This window comes from Eleutherodactylus coqui, chromosome 4, assembly GCF_035609145.1.
Source record: "Eleutherodactylus coqui strain aEleCoq1 chromosome 4, aEleCoq1.hap1, whole genome shotgun sequence".
NCBI classification, from domain to species: Eukaryota; Metazoa; Chordata; class Amphibia; order Anura; family Eleutherodactylidae; genus Eleutherodactylus; species Eleutherodactylus coqui.
In genome coordinates, this window is record NC_089840.1 from 33582630 (window position 1) to 33607099 (window position 24470).

Sequence of the window (24470 nt, forward strand, 5' to 3'; positions counted from 1 at the left end):
CCTGCAATTCATTATGGCTGACAATAGCGATCACAGGGTACGCCAGTGTCTGGTTGCCATAGCAACCCATTGGCCCTTCCCAATGACATACTGGAGGGCGGATGATATCAGAGAGGGAGTGCGCATCCAAATTGTGAACACTACAGAAGTGTTTTGGCATACTATCTTTTAAATAGCTATTCTGGATATTTGAACGATGTTTGTTAGCTCTAGTTCTTAAGAGTGTTAATAGTCCTTCCAATATACCTGAGGACACACAGGCATTCTAAAAAGGTAAATCACGTAGTTCCGAAATGGTTTCAGAAGGATAGCGCCATTTCCCCGATCTACAAAGATTTCCTTTCTCCAATGAGTCATGTTTAGTATGGGTATACATATAGATCACAGACTGAACATGAGTCAACAATGTGATGCAGCAGCCAAAAAAGCAAACACAATTCTGGGATGTATTAAGAGAAGCATAGAGTCTAGATCACGTGAGGTCATTATCCGCCTCTACTCTTCCTTAGTCAGACCTCATCTGGAATACTGTGTTCAGTTCTGGGCACCACAATTTAAAAAAAGACAGACAAACTGGAGAAAGTTCAGAGAAGAGTTACCAAGATGGTGAGCAGTCTGCAAATCATGTCCTATGAGGAATGGTTAAAGGATCTGGGAATGTTTAGCTGGCAAAAAAAGAAGGCTGAGAGGAGACTTAATAGCTGCCTACAAATGTCTGAAGGGCTGTCACAGTGCAGAGGGATCAGCCCTATTCTCATTTGCACAAGGTATAACTAGAAGCACCAGTCTTTCCTTGTGTAAATGAATCTGGTCCAGTAATTCCTGGGAACCAAACAGATTACATTATACTGCACTCTTGGATTAAAAAAAGGGGGTCTGGGAAGCCATCAGACCCCCCCCCCCCTGCCCCTTTCAAGTAAGTATCCATCTTGTTCATTCACTTTGATTAGACACTCTACTTAGATGGACTTTCTAAGCATTGGTGTTTAGTGTTTTTTGTTGCCACTTCTGCTACGCTCTCCCTCTGTGGATATCTTATTGATGGGTGTCACATCCAGTTTTCACATTTACGGGGGGCCACAGGTGTGACGACATGCCAGTAGGTCAGGCCGCCCACACCAGCAGAGTCCTCTCCTGTTTACTTCTGGATATCACTCCCAAACTGCTGAGCCACCATCTTTCTTCATCTATCAGAACAATAAAAAGTTATGGCTGTTGGAAAACCCCAAAAATGGTTTGCTCTGGATGGGTTAAATACTGTTAGCCTACACTTTATTTGATGATGTAAAGTAGGATGCGGATTCACCTGATATTCAGTGTCATGGTGGTCCAGAGTCATAGTCCTATTTTAGCCATTGCTCTAGAAGTAGCTTGGATGACTGACCGTGAACTGCTCATGTTCTTTCATCCATCAGATTAAAGTTGCTATGGGTAAGAAAACTGCTTTCCAATGCACAATGCCGACTGTGTTCTGTAAAGCTTACTGCTTCTAGAAAATATACAGTCTCCAGCCTTTGGAATGGTGTATAGATCGACGATGGGAACAACCACATTCTTATATACTTTTATTACATAACAGAACAAAACAGTTGTATAAAGAAAAGCCCATTAATGGTTGGGCAAACAAAGGGATTCAATTGCTACAATGAGCTCATCCTTTGGTCAAGCAACACGAAGATCACAAGGTCGCACTGCAACAACTAGTCGCCAGCGTCCAAATTGGTGGAATTTTTGTTGCAAATTGCAAACGACTTTTGTAGCAGTAGAGAGTTTCCACCCTAACAGACTCATCACTTATCTTGTGTACAGGTGATAAAAGGCTGGTTGGTGGGGGTCTCACTGCTGAGACCCATACTCCTCCTAATTTCAGGGGTTCCTGTCTTCCCCTCTCATACAATGAGGGGGAGGAGGAGATTGAATGGAACGTCCGTCATGTCATTCACTATCAATGGGACTGCTGCGGACAGCCGAGGACTTGTACTCTGCTATTTCCATCACCCCGTTGCCATGAATGGAGCGGCACCACGCATGTGCGAACACCACTCCATTCAATCTAATATCACTGCAGGTGGGTGCAACAACACACAGTGATGAGAAGAGAGGGACAAAAGAGCCCCCCCCCCCCCCCCCCCCGTTTTCAGGAGCAGTGGGGAGGTCAGCAGTGAGATCCCCACCGATCAGACTGTTATCACTTATACCATAGATGATAAAAGTCTAATGCAAGTCCCATGTGACTAGAACTCACTTGCGACACTTCTTGATTCTTTTGTCTATTGGGTGTCCCACATACAACTGGCTACTAAATGGCCCCCTAAAATAGTTGTGTGACTTTAACACAACAGCAAGTCACAGATAAATCATACACTCGTATTGGTGCTACATTGGCAGGTTACCCAAGTTGCCCTGTTTCAACGAGTAAGCCTCCTGGCACTGGAGAATGAACAGAGCCTCCGGACTTGGGCCGGCGTCACACAGGCGTATTTGCACGTATAAAATTTCTGTGCACAATTTGCAGAGAATAGAACGGCATGCCCAAAGTCAGACGTGCGATACGCTGTGTAATGCAGTTGGAAAAAAGAACACATCTGGAACTCAGACTAATTAGCTATTTCAATTAGTGTGTCTTTGCTGCACGCAAACAAACATACCTGTGCAAAAAAAGTACAGTAAAATATGCCGATGCACGCAGAAATACGCAGACGCTTGTGCGACGCCGGCCTTATAACCAACCCTGGGAAATTATATTATAGATCTCCATCTCCCACATTGTTCTAAAAGGAGTTTTCCCATTTTGCACCATTTCAGACAGCAGATTTACATACGGCTCTTGGTTTAAATTGCATAGAGTGCTAGTCAGAAGGGCAAATGAATGACTCTCTATATCCTATGCTGCTTACTTACTAAAGTGTAAGTGAAGATCTCCTCCCTCCTCACCTGTCCAAGGAAAGTAACTTATCCCAAATTTGGAGGGTCACTTTAAAATATCATTGTCTACATAGGAAATAACTTGGATTTCCTATAAAGGGAAATTAACACAAACCACACTGTGCAACAAATTTTAAAACAATTTTCGTAGCAGAAAGTAATTGATATTTTTCTGTAAAATTAAAACCTGCTGATGACACTGGTAAAACTGAATAATGGCGGCACGGCTCATGGTCAAGTTATTTAACCCCTTAGTGACCAAGCATTTTTTTTTTTTGTTTAAAAAAAAATTCGTAACGCCTTTATTTATCCATCGCCGTCGCTGTATGAGGGCTTGTTGTTTTTTGCGGGACGAGTTGTATTTTTCATTGGTGCTATTTAATGTACTGGGGAAAAAAAATCTGCTATCTACCTATGGTATCAAACATTTTTTTTTTTTTTAACATTGAATTTTTAAAAATTATTTTCTGACCGCAATGTCTTTCTTTTTCCGTCCACATAGTTGTGCGAGGGCACATTTCTTGCCGGATGTCCTGTAGTTTGCATTAGTACCATTTTGGAATACATACGACTTTTTGATCACTTTTTATTGCACTTTTTCTGGGAGACAGAATGACCCAAAAAAAAAAAAAAAAGCAAATTTCTGGCATTTCTTAATTTTTTTTTTGGACAATGTTCACCGTACGTGGTAAATACTGCATCACTTTGATAGATCAGACATTTACGCACGCAGCAATACTAAATATGTATGTTTGTTTTAGGGCTCATGTCCACGGGCAAAATAAGAATTAAAATCCGCAGCAGATTTTAACTCTTCTCCTGCTCGCGGATCCGCACCCCATAGGGATGCATTGACCACCCGCGGGGTAGATAAATACCCGCGGATGGTCAATAAAAGGGATTTAAAAAAAAATGGAGCATAAAAAAATCTGGACCATGCTCCATTTTCGTGCGGGTCTCCCGCAGGGACGGCTCCCGCGGGCTTCTATTGAAGCCTATGGAAGCTGTCCGGATCCGCGGGAGACCTAAAATAGGAATTTAAAAGAATTTACCCATCCGGAGCGGACCGGGAAGGTCTTCTCTTTCTCACGGCCGCATCTTTCTTGCATCGGCTCGGCGGATGTGCCCGGCGCATGCGCGCCGGCGACGTGCCGCAGCCGTGACGAGTTCATCCTCCGGCCGAAAAAGAAGATCCGGCCGTGAGGAAGAGAAGACTTTCCCGAACCGCTCCGGATGGGTAAATTCTTTTAAATTCCTATTTTCAGCGCTCATGTCCGCGGGGCAGGAGGGACCCGCTGCAGATTCTCCATGTAGAATCCGTAGCGGGCCTGATTTTCCCCGTGGACATGAGGCCTTAGGCTTTTGATTCTTTTATTCAAACTAACCAATGGCCTGTAAAAACACAGTTCATTAATTACAACTTAGGCTGCCTGTCCACGGGCGATAGTTCATTGCGTTATCCGTGGTGATAATCTGTCCGCAGGTAACGCAGTGAACGCTTTTCATAGGAGGTGCTATGGAAAGCGCAGCCTTGACATCCATGAGCGGAGAATCACAGCGATTCTCCGCTTGCGGGATTCAAGTCGCGTCTACAAATATCTGAAGGGCCGCCACAGTGCAGAGGGATCGGCCCTATTCTCATCTGTACAAGGAAAGACTAGAAGCAATGGGATGAAACTGAAAGGCAGGAGACAGATTAGATATTAGACAGTGAGGGTGATCAATGAGTGGAACAGGTTACCACAGGAGGTGGGGAGTTCTCCATCAATAGAAGTGCTCAAACAAAGGCTGGACAAATATCTGTCTGGGATGATTTAGTGAATCCTGCACTGAGCAGGGGGTTGGACCCGATGACCCTGGAGGTCCCTTCCAACTCTACCAGTCCATGTCTGGACATAGATGGGTGATCCTGGAAGGTGGTACTGCTGATCTCACTACCCTTTTACTGACGTTACTCTGAGGTTTACAGTATCACTATTAAACATATTGTGATTGACTGCTAAGCACTAGAATTTTTTTTTGCGCTATACCATATACCAAGACCTGAAGGGTCCTGTGAGATACACTAGCGCCCTCCTAAGCCGATCTTCATTCAGGGTCAGGGTACTGTGACTACAAGTGTTCATCTGAGCTGTGACAGAATCCTCAATGTAATGGTGAGCCCATTTTGGGTTATTGCCCCGAAACCAGGCGAGTCCATTCTTCTTACTTAAATCGAGTTTATACCCCTATTATATAGATCTGAAGATAATAAGATCTGGATTTTCACATTTGGTGTCGACTTTAGAAATACTATAAATAAGACACAGTAGATGCCATTTATCAATAAATATGTATTCTGAGTATTACATATCGGTACAGATTCCAGAAAGATTAAAACAGTGCAAAAAGTAATATAATACACATATGGCATGTATAAACCTCTTTGTATGGCTTTCATCACTTCATTCGTCACTAGTAAGAGCAGTACGTTAGAAAAGACTTTTGGTTACAATTGCGATGTAAGAAGCTTGGACCCTTTGAAGACTCCAACAACCAGCAGGTCAGAAACCCAATATGTACGTTGTCATTTCCACCAACGCGGCTCAGTGCAGCAGGTTATTTGGTCTCTTCTGGGTTAAATAAGCAAACTCCAGCCTTCACCGGCGTGGTGGGGTGATATTATGGCGTAGTCATATTTGGACTCGTCGAAACACGTAACGGAAAAGTATCCTGCTTTGTTAGAACAAGATTCGGTCCCACAAAAATAAACGGCTCACACACTAAGCTATTTATGGGCATCTGAAAGCGACCCAACCCTTAGGGTGGCTACCCACTAGCGATATTTTTTCTTGTATTGCGAGAGCCTCGCAGCGCAGAGAAAACACTGCGCTGTCGCACACGGCTTTTAATGGGGGTCGGTGACAGCAGCGCTAGCCCCACTGAAACATAGGGGATACATCGTGGACTTCTGCCACAGCTGTGACAACTATGGTTGAAGTCCATGATGCTATCCCATTGCTTTCAATTGGGTCGGCACAGCGCTGAGCCAATCACAGGCAGCATTCAGCCAATCATTGAATTCAATGAATGGCTGAGCGCTACATGTGATTGGTGTCAGCGCTCAGCCAATCACAGGCAGCGCTCAGCTGTCATTCAATGGCTGAGCGCTGCCTGTGATTGGCTGAGCACTCAGCCAATGACACCAGCGCTTTCTGGGGGCAGGGATTTTTCAATCCCCGGCCTCTAGACCACAGAAGAAGACTGCCGTGCCGGAGAGAAGAGCTCTTTGAGGAGAGTATAATTTTTTTTTTCTTTTTTTTTTTTTTTTTTTTTACAGCCAGGGCTGATTTTTCAGGGAAGAGCTTATATTTCAAGCCCTTCCCCGAAAAATCATTGCTGCGTGGGTTGCCTGCAACCCACCGCTTTCAATGGGGCCACAGCAGTGCTGACCTCAATGAAAGTAATCAGATAGCATCAGACTTCTGCTACAGCTGTGGATGATGATTTCTTCATCCCCACAGAGGTGAAGAAATCAACTTCCATAGCAGTCACAGCTGTGGCAGAAGTCCGCAATATACTCCCTATGTTTTCAATGGGGCTAGCGCTGCTGCCCCCGACCCCATTGAAAACACTGAGTGATATTGCAGATTTTTTCTCTGCGCTGCGAGACTTAAGAGTAAAAATCACAAAGGAGTATGGAACCATTGAAAATCATTGGTTGCATAATCATGTGTTTTCACTCGCTCTTACAGGAAAAAAATATCGCTAGTGTGAACGAGCCTTAAGGGTGGCTACCCACCAGCGCAGGAGGTTTCGTTCGGAATTCCATTTAAAAACACAATGGAATAGTGCAGCACGCTGCACCATTTTGTCCTGTAAATAGCTGGAAACCAAGAGGACCCCATTATAGTCAATAGGGCCCGTTTGGACAGGTGGTGCCCAGAGCGCGGATGTGAACGAGGCCTTAAACGTATTTCAATGTGCTTGTGTGAATGCAAAGTAAACCACATATTATAAACTGCGAACTGTTTTGTCTGTGCTTAAATTAAGAAATGTAAACCTGTTCAACCCATCAGGAGTTAAGGTACTTACAGCCAATCAGCTGCTTGCATGTAAAACAACCTCCTGTCTATAAGGGTGGTGGGAAATAGAGTCCTTCCACACACTGCAAAGACTCAACCTAAGTACCGATAGAGAACGGCAGCGGTGCGGTGACCGACGGGAGGAACTTCCGCTATACTGGCATTTTAGATATATGGCCTGCAGAGATGGCGGGAGTCGGTCCGCATAGGCAATGCTGCTGACAAAGGAGGAACTGACCCATGGGATTCTGTTGTCAGGTCAACACATCGCATGGCCCAGACATTCAATGTTACGCATGCCACAGAATTTGCACATGACAGTATGGCCCCATTCTCACTGGTGCATTTTCTGTCCGTATTACATCCATAATTTTTTTCCCCATAGGTGTAATACATAAAACACTTGATTAGCATTAGTGTATTCAGAAGGTTTTTTTTCTTTTAACACAAACATTTTTTTTTAAAAAGCATGTCCATCAAAGTCAATGTGACAGCGTACAAATGCAGTTGCAAATGTATTTACCGAGTTCTTCACGTCAGGAATCAAAAATGCATGCAAACGTACGTACGGACGCAGTGATCGCGGTGTGTTCTCATGGACCGAAATAGTATGCGCCTTTGTGAATGAGCCCTACTAAACATGTATAAAGACTTCCAGCTTACCCTGCAGAACCGCAACCTTATAGATACAGTTATAAGAACGGCTCCATCCTAAATTGGTGCTTTAAGAGTTTATGGATGTGGTGGACATTAACTCTTTCATGAGGATGGTCACTGATTCTGGTCACATTCTGCAGTCCCAAGTTTCTTGTGAGGTGAACTACAGTTTGTAATGGTACCGTTGTGGAGAACATAAGACTTTTTGATAGTGATTTTTATTTATTTTTTATTCAATTTTGTCTTGGGAGTGGCTTAGAAAGTGCAGCTCTGCCATTATGTATTTTTTTTCTTCTGACAGAGTTGATCATGCAGGATTAATAATGTGATATTTAACTGGACCGTTACGGATGTAGCGATACCAAATTTAATTTACTTTAATTTTTGTATGAAAAGACTTGCAAAATGTTTGTTTTTTTTATTTATTATATTTACAATAATTAAAAACATAAATAAATGTTATTAGCCCACATAGGGGCTTTTGATTTGTAATTATTTGATCATTTATATAGTATAATGTAATACTATGGTATTGCATTACACTATATTTTAACAACCTGCCTAATGAAGACATGCCTTAGGCAAGCAGTCATGGCGTCCCCAGGCTGCAATGACCCCTTAATGGCACTAGTGATGAGCGAGCATACTCGCTAAGGGCAAGTGCTTGAGCAAGCATTGCCCTTAGTGACTACTTGCCCGCTAGAGAGAAAAGGTTCGGCTGCTGGCGGAGGGCAGGGAGCCGCGGGGGAGAGCGGGGAGATCTCTTCCTCTTCCCCTCCCCCCCCCCCCCCCCCCCCCCCGCTGACAGCCGCAACCCACCGCTCCCCCGCGCCGGCACCCGAACCTTTTCTCTCGAGCGGGCAGGTACTCGCAAAGGAGGCCGACAGGACACTCTTTAGACACCATTGGCTGAACAGAGCCCTAGAGATATTGTGAAGGCCTGCAGGCAAGGTCCCAAGTCTTATCACTTATGTTATTTTGGGGACCTAGTACCTTTAAGTGATCTGCCATTTTGAATTACTCTGCAGACGGCGATGATTTGTGCTGCGGTGTGTCTGACCGTTGTTGAGGAGGTAGTGAGATCGTCGCACGCAGAGCAGGAATGACGTCAGACGCTGTATGTGAGAAAGAGAGAACAAAGAAAAGAGATCCAAGCAATTATGTGGTGGAATCACTGAGGTGAATCCGGTCAGTAAAAGTTACCCGCAGACAAGTGGACACACCGGATGGCCACACACCATCGCTGAACCAGTCATTGCATTCGATGTACCACAGTGTCTAACTGTTTTGTTACACTGCCGATTGCAAGGCAGGGTTTACTGACAGAGTGTATATAGTCTTGGAGAGTTTGTGGCGCCTCACTGCTTAGTACCCCGAAATCCCTGTGACCGTGATTTTTTTTCACAGTGTATGTGACCCAAGCATCGCTTGCCAGCAGCGAGTACAGCCTTTGAATCAGCCAATACCAAGAATCCATACGGGTGGCTTCAGATATGCTTAACGTACATCCCAGATTTCCTGGCATATATGCCAAGGGTAAGGCTGAAAAGAAGGATGCACAGAACGTTAACCCCTCGGTGGTGCGGCTTCCTTCCCCACTCACACACCCTCATTTTAGATTTTTCTTCCCCACTTTCATGCAGACGCGCATTAAAGAAGTTCTGCCCAAGTCAGTTTCTCGAGGGCAATATGGTGCAGCTTTGTTTTTTTTTTAAACTTGGACTATTTAGAGTAAAAAAAAAAAAAAAAAAAAAGGCCCAGGTACATAACACCCATTTAAATAAAAAGGCGCCATTTATTTCTATTTTCGGACCAATTTTTCAATTTGAAAATGGGACAGAAATATTGTCCGCATGCATGTACCCTTTATTTTATTATTATTTTTTTTGTAAGTCTTAAGGGGAGACTTAAATGGGATTTGAACTTGCGATTATTTGATCACCTTTCTCAGGAGTGTCAAACTCCTTGTCCACAGCCCAAATATTGTTTCTATTCTTCCACCTGTGCATGGGCAGAGGTTATTATTATATTATAGGCTCTAGAATATAGCAATGACTCAAGGAGCAGCTGGACCTTGCACAGGTGAAAAATGATATGCAGTCAAGTTTGACACATGGCCTATACCACATACTACAATACATCAGTAATGCAGTATATGATACTTTTGCTGGCATTCTATTATGACTAGCCATAAGACTGTCTTCATAGATAGAAATACTGTTCGTGGCAGCCCTGGGGGGCCTTCAAAGGCCCCTGGCTGCCATGACGACTAAACAGCACAATGTGATCTCGCCACAAGGGAGCGGTTTAGGACCCCCAAATGCCTTTGTCAAAAGTGACAGAAGCATCTAAAGGGCTGAAAGCTTTGATTGAGGTGAATGCCGATTGTGGCTGTTGCAGCAAGGAGTCAGCTGTCAAAGACCGCTTATACCAGGCATGTATGGCTCCTGATCCCGCTCCAAAAAACCCAGCACACCCAGGATGTATGTCCTGTGGTGTGAAGGCATTAAAGGGACCCCATCATTACCTTTGAGTCCCATAAATTATGTTGTAAAATGAGGGAGGTGCGTTTCATACTCACCGGATGTCCCGTTCCTGCACTATGCCCCCTGAAGTTGGTGTGCACCCACAGAGTGAAACTTTCCAGTTGGCTCTGTGCACGCATATCCCCCTTCTTCTCTATGGGAGAGCACACGCTCAGAGCTGCCTGAAAAGTCCCGTTGTGTGTGTGTGTACACCAACTTGGTGGGGGCACAGAGCACCTGGCGAGTATGAAGCAGCCCCAGACTCCGTTTCCTCAACTTAGAGTCCCATGACACGTTTCCTTTAAACATTTGTGGCCACCTTTTAGGCTGACAGTTTCCATATTACAGTGTAATAAAACAGGATATTCTGTTATTGGTGATGTGCCGTATGAGGGAGGGAAATGTAATATAAATGATATATCTCTTAGAGCTGGTGATACAGGAGGGAGGTTTACCTTACAGCTACCTTGGAGTGTTTGAAGTCCAATGCACAGTGGAGGAAGTACATGTACATAAGATAAGAAGATGTAGGCAGCAATGATCCTTGAAGAATACTTGAAATGCCGATAGGCTGCAATAATAATAATAAAAGGGAAGTAATCGAGTCGTACAGCGCAGCTCCCGGGAGACTCTCTGGCCTGGCAGCTATTTTATCAGAAAGTTCTTAGTTTTTTTCTTACTACAGTATTCTTGCGTCCAAGCCGCTTTAGAGCCTGAAGCATCCACAGCAATGTCAATCAGGTAATCTGGGGTCGTCCATCGTAGGAACACTAGAAATAAGAAACTAATCACTACAAAGAGGGCAAAGATGGAGCCAGTGACAACGCCGCAGTGGTTTACCAGCCGCTCTAGTCTTTCGCTGATAGGCAAGACAGTCTCTTTAGCAACGCGGTCATACACCTAGGAAGAAAGAACAAGAATGTAGGAGCATGGATAAAAGAAACGGTCTTGTGCGTGTATATACACAGGGAACAAAAAGCACATTATACATTAGGGATGAGCGAGTGTACTCGGAAAAGCACTACTCGCTCGAGTAATTTGCTTTATCCGAGTATCGCTGTGCTCGTCCCTGAAGATTCGGGTGCCGGCACGGAGCAGGGAGCTGCAGGGGAGAGCGGGGAGGAACGGAGGTAAGATCTTTCTCTCCCTCTCTCCCGCCCGCTCTCCCCTGCGACTCACCTGTCAGCCGCAGCGGCACCCGAATCTTCAGGGACGAGCACAGCGATACTCGGATAAAGCAAATTACTCGAGCGAGTAGTGCTTTTCCGAGTACGCTCGCTCATCTCTATTATACATTATACTGTGGAGGTTTGCCATAAACAGACATTAATAATTACATAAAGATGTCATATGAGTGAAAAACTGGCAGCCATTACAAATCTGCCACCCTTGAAACAACCCTCTAACTCCTGAAAAACCAACATGGCCACACCGATTCTCTGACTACCTGATGCACACTATGAATTGGTAGCATGTAGTCTCATACTCTACACGCTGCTCCGATTGGCCGGCAAAACTCAGGCAAGCAGTGCTGGCCAATCAAAGCCACATTTAGCATCTTAGACTACCAATGAACAATGTGCATCAGGTAGTCTGAGAATCGGTGCGGCCAACGGAGTTTATCCAAGACCAGAAAGTCACTTTAACGATAATTTTTTTTGTTATCGCATAATTGCCATCAGCGTACAGAGATCAATGCATAGCGTGGAGGGTGAAAGGACAAATGTCAGAGATCACAGTAATGGACACTTTGGCTGGAGATGAAGTCATTTTTACAGGCATAAAAAAGCCAGAAACTTTAGAAACCTTTATAAAATAGAAAACAAACAAAAAAAAGACAAAAACACAAATGTTAATGGGGTGTTAATCACGAGAAGGTTAGGGTGCATCGCTAGGACCTATGGTAAGGAAGGGTCATCATTTCATGACTAACACAGATCTAAACTCTAGGAACCACTAATCTGATTGCAGGGATGCTCTTTACCCCCTTCTGTGCAGTACGGCTCCAGTCAGGTGAATGGCAGGTCCCTGAACTGCTGGCCCTAATAAATCAATGAGGCTTTCCTAGTACTAGTGTTATGGCTTCTGCTTACAACTGACACACGCATTTTCCAGCAGATTCTAGCGGAACGCACTGACTTAACCACTTAGTGACTGGCCTAATTTGCACTTTAATGACTAGATCTATCTAACAGACAGCCCATCACAGTAACAGATGCAACCATACAATGCACACCAGAGGAAAAAATAAATAAAATAAATCCCCAAGAGCCTTCAACATTCCTATCACCACCATCTACGGTCTAAACTTACCTGTTCTGTTCTCTTGGCAACATTCCTCCACGTATAAAAAGTTTTGACAGTATTGTGGATAGTTTCAGGACTCGGTAACGTTCCTCTCCGTAACTTGTCAATCGCCTTCTCTAACCCGATGCAGAGAGACTTCACAGACGGCTCACAGAGGAGGATGAAATTGTCAGGCAGGACTTCAGGGATTCCTCCCACCTTAGTAGTCACCACCTGTAATAAGAGCAGAAAGCTGCTGGGAATATCAGTCACCCGTATACAGGATGGAACACAACTATCCCTGAAAGGTCCTAGTTCCTTCACGGTGTACGGTCTTCTACCTCACTTGGGCTTTTACCCACTAACTATTTTTAATGCTGCGATATCGCTGCATTTTTGTTTTTCTTTTACTACAAATGTCAATGGGACTTTCTAATGTTTAAAAAAAAAAACGCAAGTTTGCGCTTCTGTGATTTTAACATTAGAAAGTCCCATTGACATTTGCAGTAAAAAGATTTAAAATTTTTTTTTTAAAAATGCAGCGATATCGTAGAGTTAAAAAAAGAAAAGCTAGGGAGTAAAAGCCCTTAGGGTGGCCGTACTTATAAGATGCATCTTCCCTCATATCCCTGTAAATACATGTGCTAAACGCAGCCAAATAGAACAAGGTAAACTGAACTCCCACATGTCTAATCCTTGTTTTCTCCTGTCATTTTTGGAAAGGCACATGAAATGGGCAGATGGAATCAGTCTTTGCGTTAGGGCGCCATAGACAGACAGTTACATACAAATATAAAGGAGCTTAGTTTTGCAGCTTTTAGACTGAACAATCGGCCCAAAAACTGTTCCAATGAACGAAAGCGAACAATAATCGTTCAGTTTAGATGCGAGCCAACGACGAGCGAGAATCATTAATCAGTAGGACTACGATATCTTCATTGGTCGTTCACTTGTAGTTTTGTTTAAACACGTCATTAAGTGCCCACATTCTCCATGTCACTAGAAGTGAACGAGTCAACAAATTGCTTGTATTGAATAATTGGAAAAAGTCAATTGGGCCGAATCCTTTACCACTGGCTTTGAGGTCCAGGGCAGGGACAAATGGGGTTCCAGATTTTGGGAGCTCCCATTAGGGAGATGCAATTTCTTGTGGATTACGGTTCTGAATCACTTCAGGCTCGTTGAGGTTTTCTTGCCCGTGGAATGTTTTATCACTGGTGCCTGCTGTTTATATGCTACTGACCCTCCAGATTATAGAAGATGGACCAGGCTGGTCACCACTTTCTGTGCTCGCCATATTTGAGCCAACCAAGCTAATCTCAGACTGCCGGAAGCCGGGTTTAAGGTTTCCTTATTGGCATGCTTCTTCCCCCAGTGATTGCCCCGTTCCTACTTTGAGGACCCTCATATTGCGAAGACCATTTTAAAGCCTCTGCTGTGGTTGTTAACCTGAAGCAATTACATCTTGATGTTAATTACAACCCCTGATCAGTAATGTGCTTGTGGGGGAACCTGCTTAAGGGTGCATTCCCACAAACGTATATCGGCTCGGTTTTCACGCCGAGCCGATATACGTTGTCCTCATCTGCAGGGGGGGGGGGGGGGGGGGGGGGGGGGAATGATTGAAGAGCCAGGAGCAGGAATTGAGCTCCCGCCCCCTCTCTGCCCCTCTGCACTATTTGCAATGAGGAGAGGCGGGGATAATTAGCGACACTTTGCCCCCTCTCCACCCCCTCCACTATTTGCAATGAAAGGAGGCGGGATGGGGGCGGGGCTAAATCCCCCCCCCCCCCCTGCAGAGAGAGACGACGTATATCGGCTGGGCGTGAAAACCGAGCCGATATACGTTCGTGGGAATGCAGCCAAAAGGTGCATTTAGACATAAAGATGATCATTTTCATAATCTACTAATTGGTACTAATTAGAGATGAGCGAACGTGATCGGCTCCGCCCCTTTTCGCCCGAACACCGAACTTTGCGAGCAATTCTGTGCTCGGGCGAAAAAAGTTCGGGGGTCGCCGTGGCAGCGCGGGGGGGGGGGGGGGGGGGGGTGGGGAGTGGGAGAGAGAGAGGGCTCTAAGCTTTAACTCTGGGTGTTAAAGTTGCAACCGGGTTGTTTCAGGTCCCGATGTTAAATATAATCACAGCTGAGCACGCCTGCACTGCAGGGACCTAACAGTCAGACTTTCTGCTGCAGGGAATGTCTAATAGTTAAAGCCGCATCCACACGGGCGATTTTCTCACAATACGACAGTGCTACAAATCGCATGTATGTAGAGCCTATGCTTTCCTATGGGTTCTTCCACACGAGCGATGTTTTGTAGCCTGCGACATTGCAAGACTACAAAATCACGGCATACTCTATACAGCCGTGATTTTTTGTAGCCCAGGTTTCCCTATAGAGCCTTCCTATGTGTTGCATTGCATGAAAACGTGGTTTTCACGCAGTACGATGCAGCTTTTACAGTAGTAAATCCTACTAGCTGCAGTAACAAAAAAAAAAAGAAACTCCCAAAACATCATTTAAGCAGCCAACGCTCACTGAACCAATCACAGCCAGTCCTTCTTGGAGGCGGGGATTTTGATCCTTCAATCCAGGAAGGGCTGCAGAAGACTGAAAACGAGTGATGGAGCTGAAGAAGAGAGCCGTGACGGAGCTGACAGCACTTAGGTGAAGTTTTTTTTTACTGCAGCTGGGGCTTATATTTCAAGCGATTTTCTCGCGTCACTATCGTGTCGCCCATTTGAAACCTAAAAAAAAAAAACTAACAGCTTCTAGCCCAGGTGCCATTATTATGAACCAATCAGGTACCAATACGGGCACCTGGACCAGAGGCTGCTGGTTAGAGCCATAGCGCTGCAGGAAAAGGAAGAACGTTAATATACAGCAACTCTGCAAAATGGCACTCTGCTAGCTGCCGTATATTTGTGATGTGGTTAGGAAGGAGTTAAGCTGTCATGTTTGTCATTATAGTGTTTGTATAGGACAGGTTCGCTTTAAGATGATAAAAAAACTTTTCAGGATACCTGCAATCCACAGCTAGCTGCTTCCACAATCGCCATGCAGAAAGCCTCAGTGAGGGACGTATTCAGGAATATCTCCCCTTCGACGAGGACATTCCTGACCTGATGATGCTCTAGAGCACCCAAGAGCCGGACTCTAGAAGAGAGGAAAAAAGGACTTCAAATCATCATTATAGTCATGATCGCTACATTTACTCAATGGAAAAACATGAAGACAATTGTTTAAGACAGCGATTCCCAAACAAGGAATCTCCCAGAGGTGCCGCTGGAGGAGACTGAATGTTTTCGTATTTTGTTTGCAGGAATGTTGCAAGATAATTTTTTGATTGGGATTGGCAAGAGTTTCCCATTGTTTTTAATTGGAAACCTCGCATCACACAAAGATGAGACATTGCACAATTTTTTTCCCCCCACACTGCAATGTGAGGGGTGAAAAATCGCTAATGTATACGAGTCTATTCAAATGAATGGGGTTCATATTCATGTGAGATCTCGCATGATTTTGTCGCCCGTGTGAAGGCAGTCTAAGAGTTAATATATCTGAAGACAAGATAAATTATTCCAAAATGCTGTTTTTCCCTTTGAGAATTTTCAGGAAGAGCATCATGTTCTGTAGTTCTCCATCTGTCAGACCTCGATCTTGGATACAAACTACCAGGCAGCGCTCTACAACACTGACACAGTAGTAACGCTGCACATTTATAAAGACGCACCAAATGTAGAAGATACACAAAAACAACAATTTGAGAAAATATGCAGACCAGCAATGTGAAGCCTGCTCCCTTTTTTTAAATCCCACCCTGTCAAATGGAATGCACCAAATGACACATGTAACAATGAGGACTCATTCACACCACCGTGATTTCGGTGCGTATTATGCATGCGATGCACGGCCACGTGACACGTGGTAAATGGAGTCAAGAAAGTACATGGACCTTCATTGATCCGTTCAAATTAGCGTGTAAACAATGCGTGTAGATATGTGCGTGAAAAAGATTGCAGCATGCTCCATTTCACAACATGTCATGCATGCAGCGTGAGCCCTATTAAAATAAATCTTGTTATTTGTATAGCGCCAACTTATTCCGCAGCGCTTTCAGGTAATTGATTTATTACCACCCCAACAAGCTGGGTACTCATTTTTACTGACCTCTGAAGGATGGAAGGCCGAGTCAACCTTCAGTTGGCTACCTGAACCACGTGAGGATTGAACCTGCAACTTTCAGGTCATGTGCGAGAGCTTAGGACTGCCTTAACACTCTGTGCCACAGAAGCCCTATTCTTTTGTACAGGTAGGTTATGCAATACATTACATATGGGCGACGATAAATACGTAACCTCACTATAAAACAGAGCGAAGAATTAAAAAACAAACCAAAAAAAAAAAACAAACACAAAAGTCACACTGAGCAGGACCATGTGCGTGAACTATGCTGTCATGCGAAGTGCACCCACTACCATACCATCTTGTCTTACTAACTCTACGTTACGCAGTTTCAGTTTTTCCATGTATTAGTTAATGAGTAAATGAAGCTCTGTGTTCCAGCACCCCGTCACATTATCCCATCGGTGTCTAGTATAATAAAGAGTGCACCTGCAGTACTACTATATCACCCACTCCGGGTCGGGCAGTCAGCTATGCAGAGCCAGGCAAGAGGATCCAAAGTCAAGTCCTCAGAAGTACTAAATGGAAGCTGTTAAAGGAGAAAGCCAGGCAGCATATATTGGTGCAAAGCGGAAGAGCTTGAAAAAGACCATGGAGGTCGAAATGTAGCTTTCTGCACGTTATGGGAGAATAAAAAGCTCCTCTGCTTTGCACCAATATATGCTGCCTGGCTCTCGCCTTTAACAACTTCCATTATCCTATCGGTGCTGACACTACCAGACTAGGAAGGGACACTCCTTTTTGTCAAGGGAAATCTAACATCCAATTATCACTTTATTCATACATTTTCAGGAGGAATAACAGAGGAATGGCATAATGCAGCATTCTAAGGAAGGATACTCTTGTTATTATATGGAGAATACAAGTATCTGGTAATGCAGACATGCGAGGTGAGCAGTCCTCTTTAAAGAGGCTTTACCTGTCATGGAGCTGGTATCTTTCCCTTACTTCTTCTAAGATTATTCTCTTGGGCCCTTCTCCTCCGATAAGAAAGTGCAGTTCGGGGTATTTTTGACACATTTCAGGAATTATTCCACCGAGCAAATCCACACCTATAATAATACATAAATATAAATAGTCTAGTCAACCTTAACGATGATATGGATGTATGTGGAGAGAAGGTCAGAATCCGTGATCAGCTTGGTACACAGACAACACCGTCAAATCCATCAGGAACAGCATGTAAAATATTACACGTCAATCTATTAAAGGTGCCACTTTTTTTTTGGGGGGGGGGGGGGTTACTTACCAATACAAGACGCACCATAGATCATAAAACCACTTGAAGTTAACGTCCCAGGTTTCCTGAATAGTAGTTCTTCCTAATTATGCTGAGCTCAAACTCCTTTCTTCCATGATTAGTATTAGATTGTTAAGAAATTTAGCTAGTTCAAAAGGGGGTATCACACATCAAGCAGAGTTTGGCTGCTTAAGTGACTCCTATACAGTCAAGTGGAGAGGTGATAAAGGTTTCTGTCTGGAATATCCCTTTAAAGGGGGGGGGGGGGGGTGTCTGGGACTTCTGAAAGACTATCGATAACATATCCTCAGAACAGGTCATCAATAGGTTTGGTGGGGGTCTGCAGCTCAGGATCCCTGTCGATAAGCAGATTCTTGTCAACACTGTCAGCACTGGAAGCAGATAGTGCTGTCCATATTGCAGTTTGGTACTAAAGGCACAGCTCCCACCAGCTACAATGGGGGCTGTGCCTGCAGTACTAAACCAGGCCACTGAAATACAGACAGTTCTATCCTCTTCTAGCGCAGTCTGCACTGACAACAGGCCAAGCGATCAGCTAATTGGTGAGGATCTCGAAAGATGGACCCCCACCGATGACCTATCTCAAAGGTCCTAGACAGCCCCTTTTAAAAGACGTTTTTCTAGCTAGAACATATCATAATGTTGGTGATACAAAAAAAATATTTGCGGCCAATCTGCCCCGTGTGAACATGGCCTTAAAAGAGATAATTTTACCTTTTCTGTAAACAAGTCTGCTGACCACGACAATGGTGATTTTATTACTTTTCTCTTTCTGCAGGTCTGGAGTGAAGTCTGTGGGGTCCACGGCATTTGGAATCACAGAGACAATCTTGGGATCTAGAGCGGCCCGTAGCACAGTGTTTTCCTTGCTGGTGTAAGACACGCAGATGATGTGGTTTGTATCGCACAGAGACACTGTAAGAAGTTTGTTGGTAAGTACGGAGCTGACATCTGCAAACCCAAACAGAGAATGGTCTGTGAAGACGGTATGGAGTCCCATAGTCTTTGCATGAAAGAGGGCATCGTGGGCCATAGCAGAGAAAGAACTGTGCGAATGAACGACGGAGATCTGTTCCCTTACAAATATATACCTGAGGAGGGGGAGGCTGTGCAGCAACGTCGTGGCTGTAGACTGGTTATACATGACTTTCAAAGGTAAGTAGTAAACCTTCAGACCGTTGGTGAGGTAGCGGATTCCTTTCCTGTCCCCATAAGCATGGGTGACAATGATAACCTTGTGTCCTCTAGCGATCAGGCACTGGGAAAGCTGATAAATGTGACTTTCCACACCACCCATATTTGGGTAAAAGAAGTCAGAGACCATACATATGGTGTGAGTCCTTCGAGGAGCGTGCGCAGGTTCTGGGGGCCATGAAAGGTTACTAGAGGAGCAGGGCTTTCTTCCTTCTCTTCTGCTGTGAACCATGCTGGAGACCGGCAGTAATGAGCGCCGACTCACAGGAGGATGGATCTGCAGGGGAGACAGACAAAATAGAAGTTAGCGAGTCAAAGAACAAGAATACGGCTGCTGCTAACAACATACTATAAAAGGTACATACACTGCGGAAATGGTACAGATCCTCCGTAGCAGAAAATTTGCAAAAACTGCACTATTGATGCACGATCTTTGCCGCAGATCTGCAACAGACTTCACCCCTTCAATTGGAAGGGTGCGAATCCGCAGCAAAATCCACACCGATGGCGCGAATTCTCCACCACGTAAAATCCACATCATTTCTGCTATATATAAACGTACCCGAAGGATTCGTTAACATGGCGGACTTCACTAGATGAATTCCATCTCTAAAAAGAAAGTGCGCCAAAACCCGCAACCGTCTGACATGACAGGTCACTTCTTGATGTGGCCATCATGGACCACCAAGAACAGGACCTGGTAGATTGGAGGGGCAGCAGAGAAGAATGGCAGGTAATGGACCCTCAGCTCCTCGGACAGAATTTTGCATGGACTGTCCGTACGGTGAAGTACATGAAGGGTATAAGATATGGGGTATATTCCCACAGGCGATGCTCTGTCTGATGCGGAGATGGACAAAGCTGGCACAGGAGGAGACCGCAGTCATTTGAAGGTTTAATTCACACAAGTGATTTTTCTCTTACGCCGATCGTACAAGAAAAATTGCTGCATGTCCTTTGTTGTGTGATTCTTCTTTAAGAATTGCCTACTATTTTCTGGGAGTGTGTTAAGAAAAAAGAAGGGTAATAACCCCCCCATAGCCCCTCCCCCAAAGAAAAAATATAGCATTTTTAACACAGGTTACTATAGAGACCTCATGGAAAGAAAGAACCAGGAAGTGCAGAGAAAACAAAAAAAAAAAATTTTTTTTCTCACATCCATGAAAAACAGGCAGTTTTTCACGGACCAGAATTGCAGTCGCCTGTGTGAATGCCGCCTCAGGGAAGGGCCCGGTCATCCCAGCGTTCAGACCGCCTCTTCGTTCTGTTTTTGGAGTTGAAAGATGGAATTAAATTGTTCCAATTTCTTTCGCCATTGATTACAATGGGTTTTAAAAAACATCTTCCAGTTTGCTTCCTATTCATAAGGCCCCCTGTCCACGGCCGAGGCGGAATATCGCTAGCGCTGACAGGTCTCCGAGGTGAGTCTATCTAATAGATAGGCTCATCGCAGAGAATCGCGGCAATCGCAGCATGCCACGATCTAAATCCCGCGAGCGGAGAATCCCTATGATTCATGGACGCCGGCGCTGCGATCTCCATATCAACCCTATGGAAAGCTTCACAGAGCGGGATAAATGGCCCGTAGACAGGCAGCCTTAGGTGTGTTCTTTATAATAGAATAGCACTGTAGACTGCGCCGGCTGTTCTGTTAAAAAATGGAAATGTAACAAAAAAAAAAAAACACACCCAACCCTTTGAAACCCTGCGACTTCAGAGGAGTCGGGGAAGTAAGTGTGGTCGTGTATTTCAAGAAGTTTGTCATTTTTGGGATTCCATGTTCCAATGTCACAGGACTACACTGCGATCCGCGGCTGTGTGAAGTGTGTTATGGCCAGTCACCACGCAGCCCAAGTCACACTGGCAGGTTTCCCAAGTAGAGAGGAGCCGACTACTTGTCCGCACACACCGTCCGACCAAAAGCAACGGGACCCCTGAGCAGGAATTAACGGTAGTATTTATTTCCATATGTTAGTACTTAGTGGGGCTCCTTTGGCCCTAATGACATCGGTTACAATCTGTGATATACTTTCTACTAACGTCTCTTACACTTCAGCTGGTATTTCCCTCCATTCATCCTGCAAACATCTGGCGAGTTCTCTCAAAGAAGATGGACGCTGTTCAAAATTCCCGACCCAATGTTCAAGTTTGTTCCAAAGATGTTCAATAGTTTTCAGGTCGGGACTCTGTGCAAGCTACTTCATCTTGCATTTCCCTTCTGCCTCGCAGCGGTCTGACTGTTCGCGTTGCGACAGACGGTGTTGAATTCTATTACCTATAGTCAGAGCAAAGGGCAATACGGGGCGGGCCGAGGAATATTTTGTTATTCTCTTAATGCCGGGTCACACAACATATTTGAGTTATGTATTACATGCAAGATATGTACGATACGTGGTAATTAGGAGATATTGATTGGCGCTGTTTCGCTCACACTTGCGTGTATGCATTGCGTGTAACACGAGTGCAAAAAGAGGTTGCCACATGTTCTATTTTGCAGCGCATTGTCCATTGTTGTCTGTGGGTGCGCAATTAACGCTGCAGACACACAATTCCATCGGCAGCTCCGCAGCAGGAAGCGCCGTGTGACTTACGCAGTATTTTACGCATACGGTCGCGTGAGTCCGGCGAAGGACGCATCAGGTGGAGCGGATTTGCTGCAGATAAACCCACATCACTGGTGCAGCTTTTGGCACGGATTTTGGCTGGGCGCACACCAACGCATTTACATTGTGGATTATAACTGCGTGTAAAATCGGCAGTCATTGTCGCCAACTACGGACACCCGCCCACAGGTGTATGCGTAGAATGCTACGGGTCTCCTGCGCGGTTTTGTACACTACAGGCCATACGCTCTGCTAGAAGAGAGCTGGCAGAGACCACGTATGGCCCAGGTATGCACTTGGCGTGTCCGGGAATCTGGCGTCACGGAAATACGTAGGCGATTTTTATTTATTTATTTTTTTTTTTTTAATGTTCAGAGCGTATTGCGCACGGACAGCGAATCATACGCAGAGAAATAGAGCATGCGGCGATTTATTTCTCTTCGTATGTAAGGACTGTCTACACGCTGGTGTGCACGGAACAATGACAGTCCATTGACTTGCGTAGCCTCCATTCACCGCGTATCACACGTGCGTACAACGCCCTTGTAACCCTCGGTGATTATGAGCCCTGCAGTACATGGAGGGTCACTGCTCCCCTCACAGTTGCGTATATTACCCGCGTAAATGGGGGAAAAAAAAAAAAGTCGCAGCATATTATATTTTTCCACGTATTACGTATGTAGGAGCCCTATCGTTCTCTACGGGTGCGTTTGGAGCGCAGCGCACACACGGTTACGCATGTTGCTAGGAGACATGAGAAGGAAGTTTAAAAAAAAACAAACAGGAAGTTGTAGGCGGACCGCGTCCAGCGACTACCAGCTGTGGAAATTGGTGGCCATTACATACAAGCCGTAGCCATGTCCGATATCAGCAGACGTCTTGCGCCAATCGCGCCGATTCCCAGGGGAGGAACGCCAAAGCCAGGGCAGGGGAGGAGCCGGCATCCCTGATGTAGGGAGCGGGGATCAGTCTCTGCTTGCGGTCGTTTTTGAGCGCAGAAAATACGCTCTACTACGTAGACACGCAAAACATACGCAACTCTATACGATGTTTAGGCAGCGTATGGCGCTACGGTCGCGTGTGCCCGGCCGCTGACGCAGATCCTAGCAGACTTCACCCTTTCAACTGCAAGAGCGAAATTTGCTGTAGATCCGCATCAAATGGCGCAGACTTTGGTTGGATCCACAGCGCAAAACTTGCTGTGGGTTTTGCTATGAATCCATCAGCTCCTGTGAGGCCGCAATTAGTGCGCCAATCTTCTCGCATCCCTGCAGTCCACATGGCGGATATAGCCAAAAAAAAAAAAAAGGATGAAGACGCGGCGTTTCGTGATCTACAGGCTGTCATAGATGCCAGTCACACGTTGAACCGCGTTCAGCCTAACGGACGTTTCTGGGCAGATTTTATTTTTTCGCTGCACGCGAACGATCGGGAACCCGCGGCGAATCCGACTGTGACCCCACGTACCTGTAAACTCTGTATGGCGGATGACTGCGGACGCTCTCGCTCATGCGCAATTTTTTTTTTTTATATTTGTATTTCCTGCACTGTCGCGAGGCGATGACGTGAGTAACCGCAATGTCCACTGCCGATGGGCCGCGGATCGGAAGGCCTCCATTGAAGGTCGTCTGCAGCAAAATAGAGCAATTCGTATCGAGAAGCGAAGGAAAAAGCGATCTGACCCTTCAACGCATGAGATTTGCGGATGACAGAAATCCGGAAATTATAAGTCACTTCTTGACTCGAAAACATTTGTTTCCGCATCAGAATTCCACTGACAGGGAAATTCCGCACGCGGAGCCGCGCCAAAATTCCGCCGTGTAAGGGCTCACTGACATGTCATACGCAGTGCTAAAAGCCCGCCACTTACCATCGGGTCGCTCACACGCACCAATGCAGGCTGCGGGGATTTACCAGGTTACATGCGTATCTGCTGCGTACTACATAAAATATACACATATAATACGTAGGCCACGTACGCCCCTGTGAGCGCGCCGAAGACGGATTTCTTCAATCAGTGGATTTTGTCTTCCTGCACCCCACAAGAGGCGCCCTAAACTCCAAAACCCGCACTACAAGAAGTCTGCGCCGCAGTAACACATAACAGCCATCAACAGCGGAGAAATAAAGCAGCTTCCACAACAACCAATCAGATCACTGCTCTCATTCCCCAAAGAGCATCTGAGAAATGAGACCCGCGCTCTGATTGGCTGCCGTGATTCTACACCTCCTCTTATATTCTCACTGCCCCGCAGTAACGGCTGACAGTTCACCACAGCACACACCGGCCCCACTATACCGACAGCACCGCTTCCTTACCGGCTCCTCAGCAGAGCGGCTCCCCGCATCCTCCACCGTCTCAGGCATTCAGTCACAACATCTACGGAGCGCTTCCTGCCCAGCCCCAAACCCCAGCCAATCACAGCGCGCAATGATCGCCGGCATCTAATGCTACCAGGTAGCTCATTGGCTGTACACCGTCCCGTCTCTGATTGGCTGTAATTTGCTTTCCGACAGATACTATTGGCTGAGTAGATAAAGGAGGCGTGCCTGAAGCTTCACGAGCGCGAACGGTGTGTGGGAGAAGCTGCGTGCGGTTACCTCACGCGCGGCATCCAATCCCGCCTTTTTCATGAAGCGTATACAGTATATATACTGCATTACATACAGAGCGGTATATATCATATATATATCCGCTACATGATGCTACATGTATATACGCGTTATTTAATAAACATTACTGTCGGGCAGCACGTAACCCGCTCC

The 24470-nt window shown here is 45.4% G+C and overlaps 1 protein-coding gene across 1 annotated transcript; it reads right to left on the reverse strand.

Annotated features, from left to right (window-relative positions):
- Positions 1-9421: 9421 nt before the first annotated feature.
- On the reverse strand, positions 9422-24110 carry PIGA (phosphatidylinositol glycan anchor biosynthesis class A). The gene is made up of 6 exons (XM_066599193.1): positions 24024-24110; positions 18622-19378; positions 17566-17698; positions 15485-15617; positions 12485-12691; positions 9422-11071 (listed from the first exon to the last, which is right to left on the reverse strand). The coding sequence occupies exons 1-6, from the start codon at positions 24069-24071 to the stop codon at positions 10817-10819; spliced, it is 1533 nt and encodes a 510-aa protein (XP_066455290.1). The 5' UTR covers positions 24072-24110; the 3' UTR covers positions 9422-10816.
- Positions 24111-24470: the final 360 nt, after the last annotated feature.

Bases quoted from the DNA above. Each gene is read 5' to 3' on its own strand.
- PIGA (XM_066599193.1), bottom strand. From the start codon at position 24,071: ATGCCTGAGACGGTGGAGGATGCGGGGAGCCGCTCTGCTGAGGAGCCG. The intron at 19,379-24,023 runs GTAAGGAAGCGG...TCTCCCCTGCAG, and splicing joins GCCGCTCTGCTGAGGAGCCG to ATCCATCCTCCTGTGAGTCG. The intron at 11,072-12,484 runs GTAAGTTTAGAC...CTTTCTTCCTAG, and splicing joins TTGCCAAGAGAACAGAACAG to GTGTATGACCGCGTTGCTAA.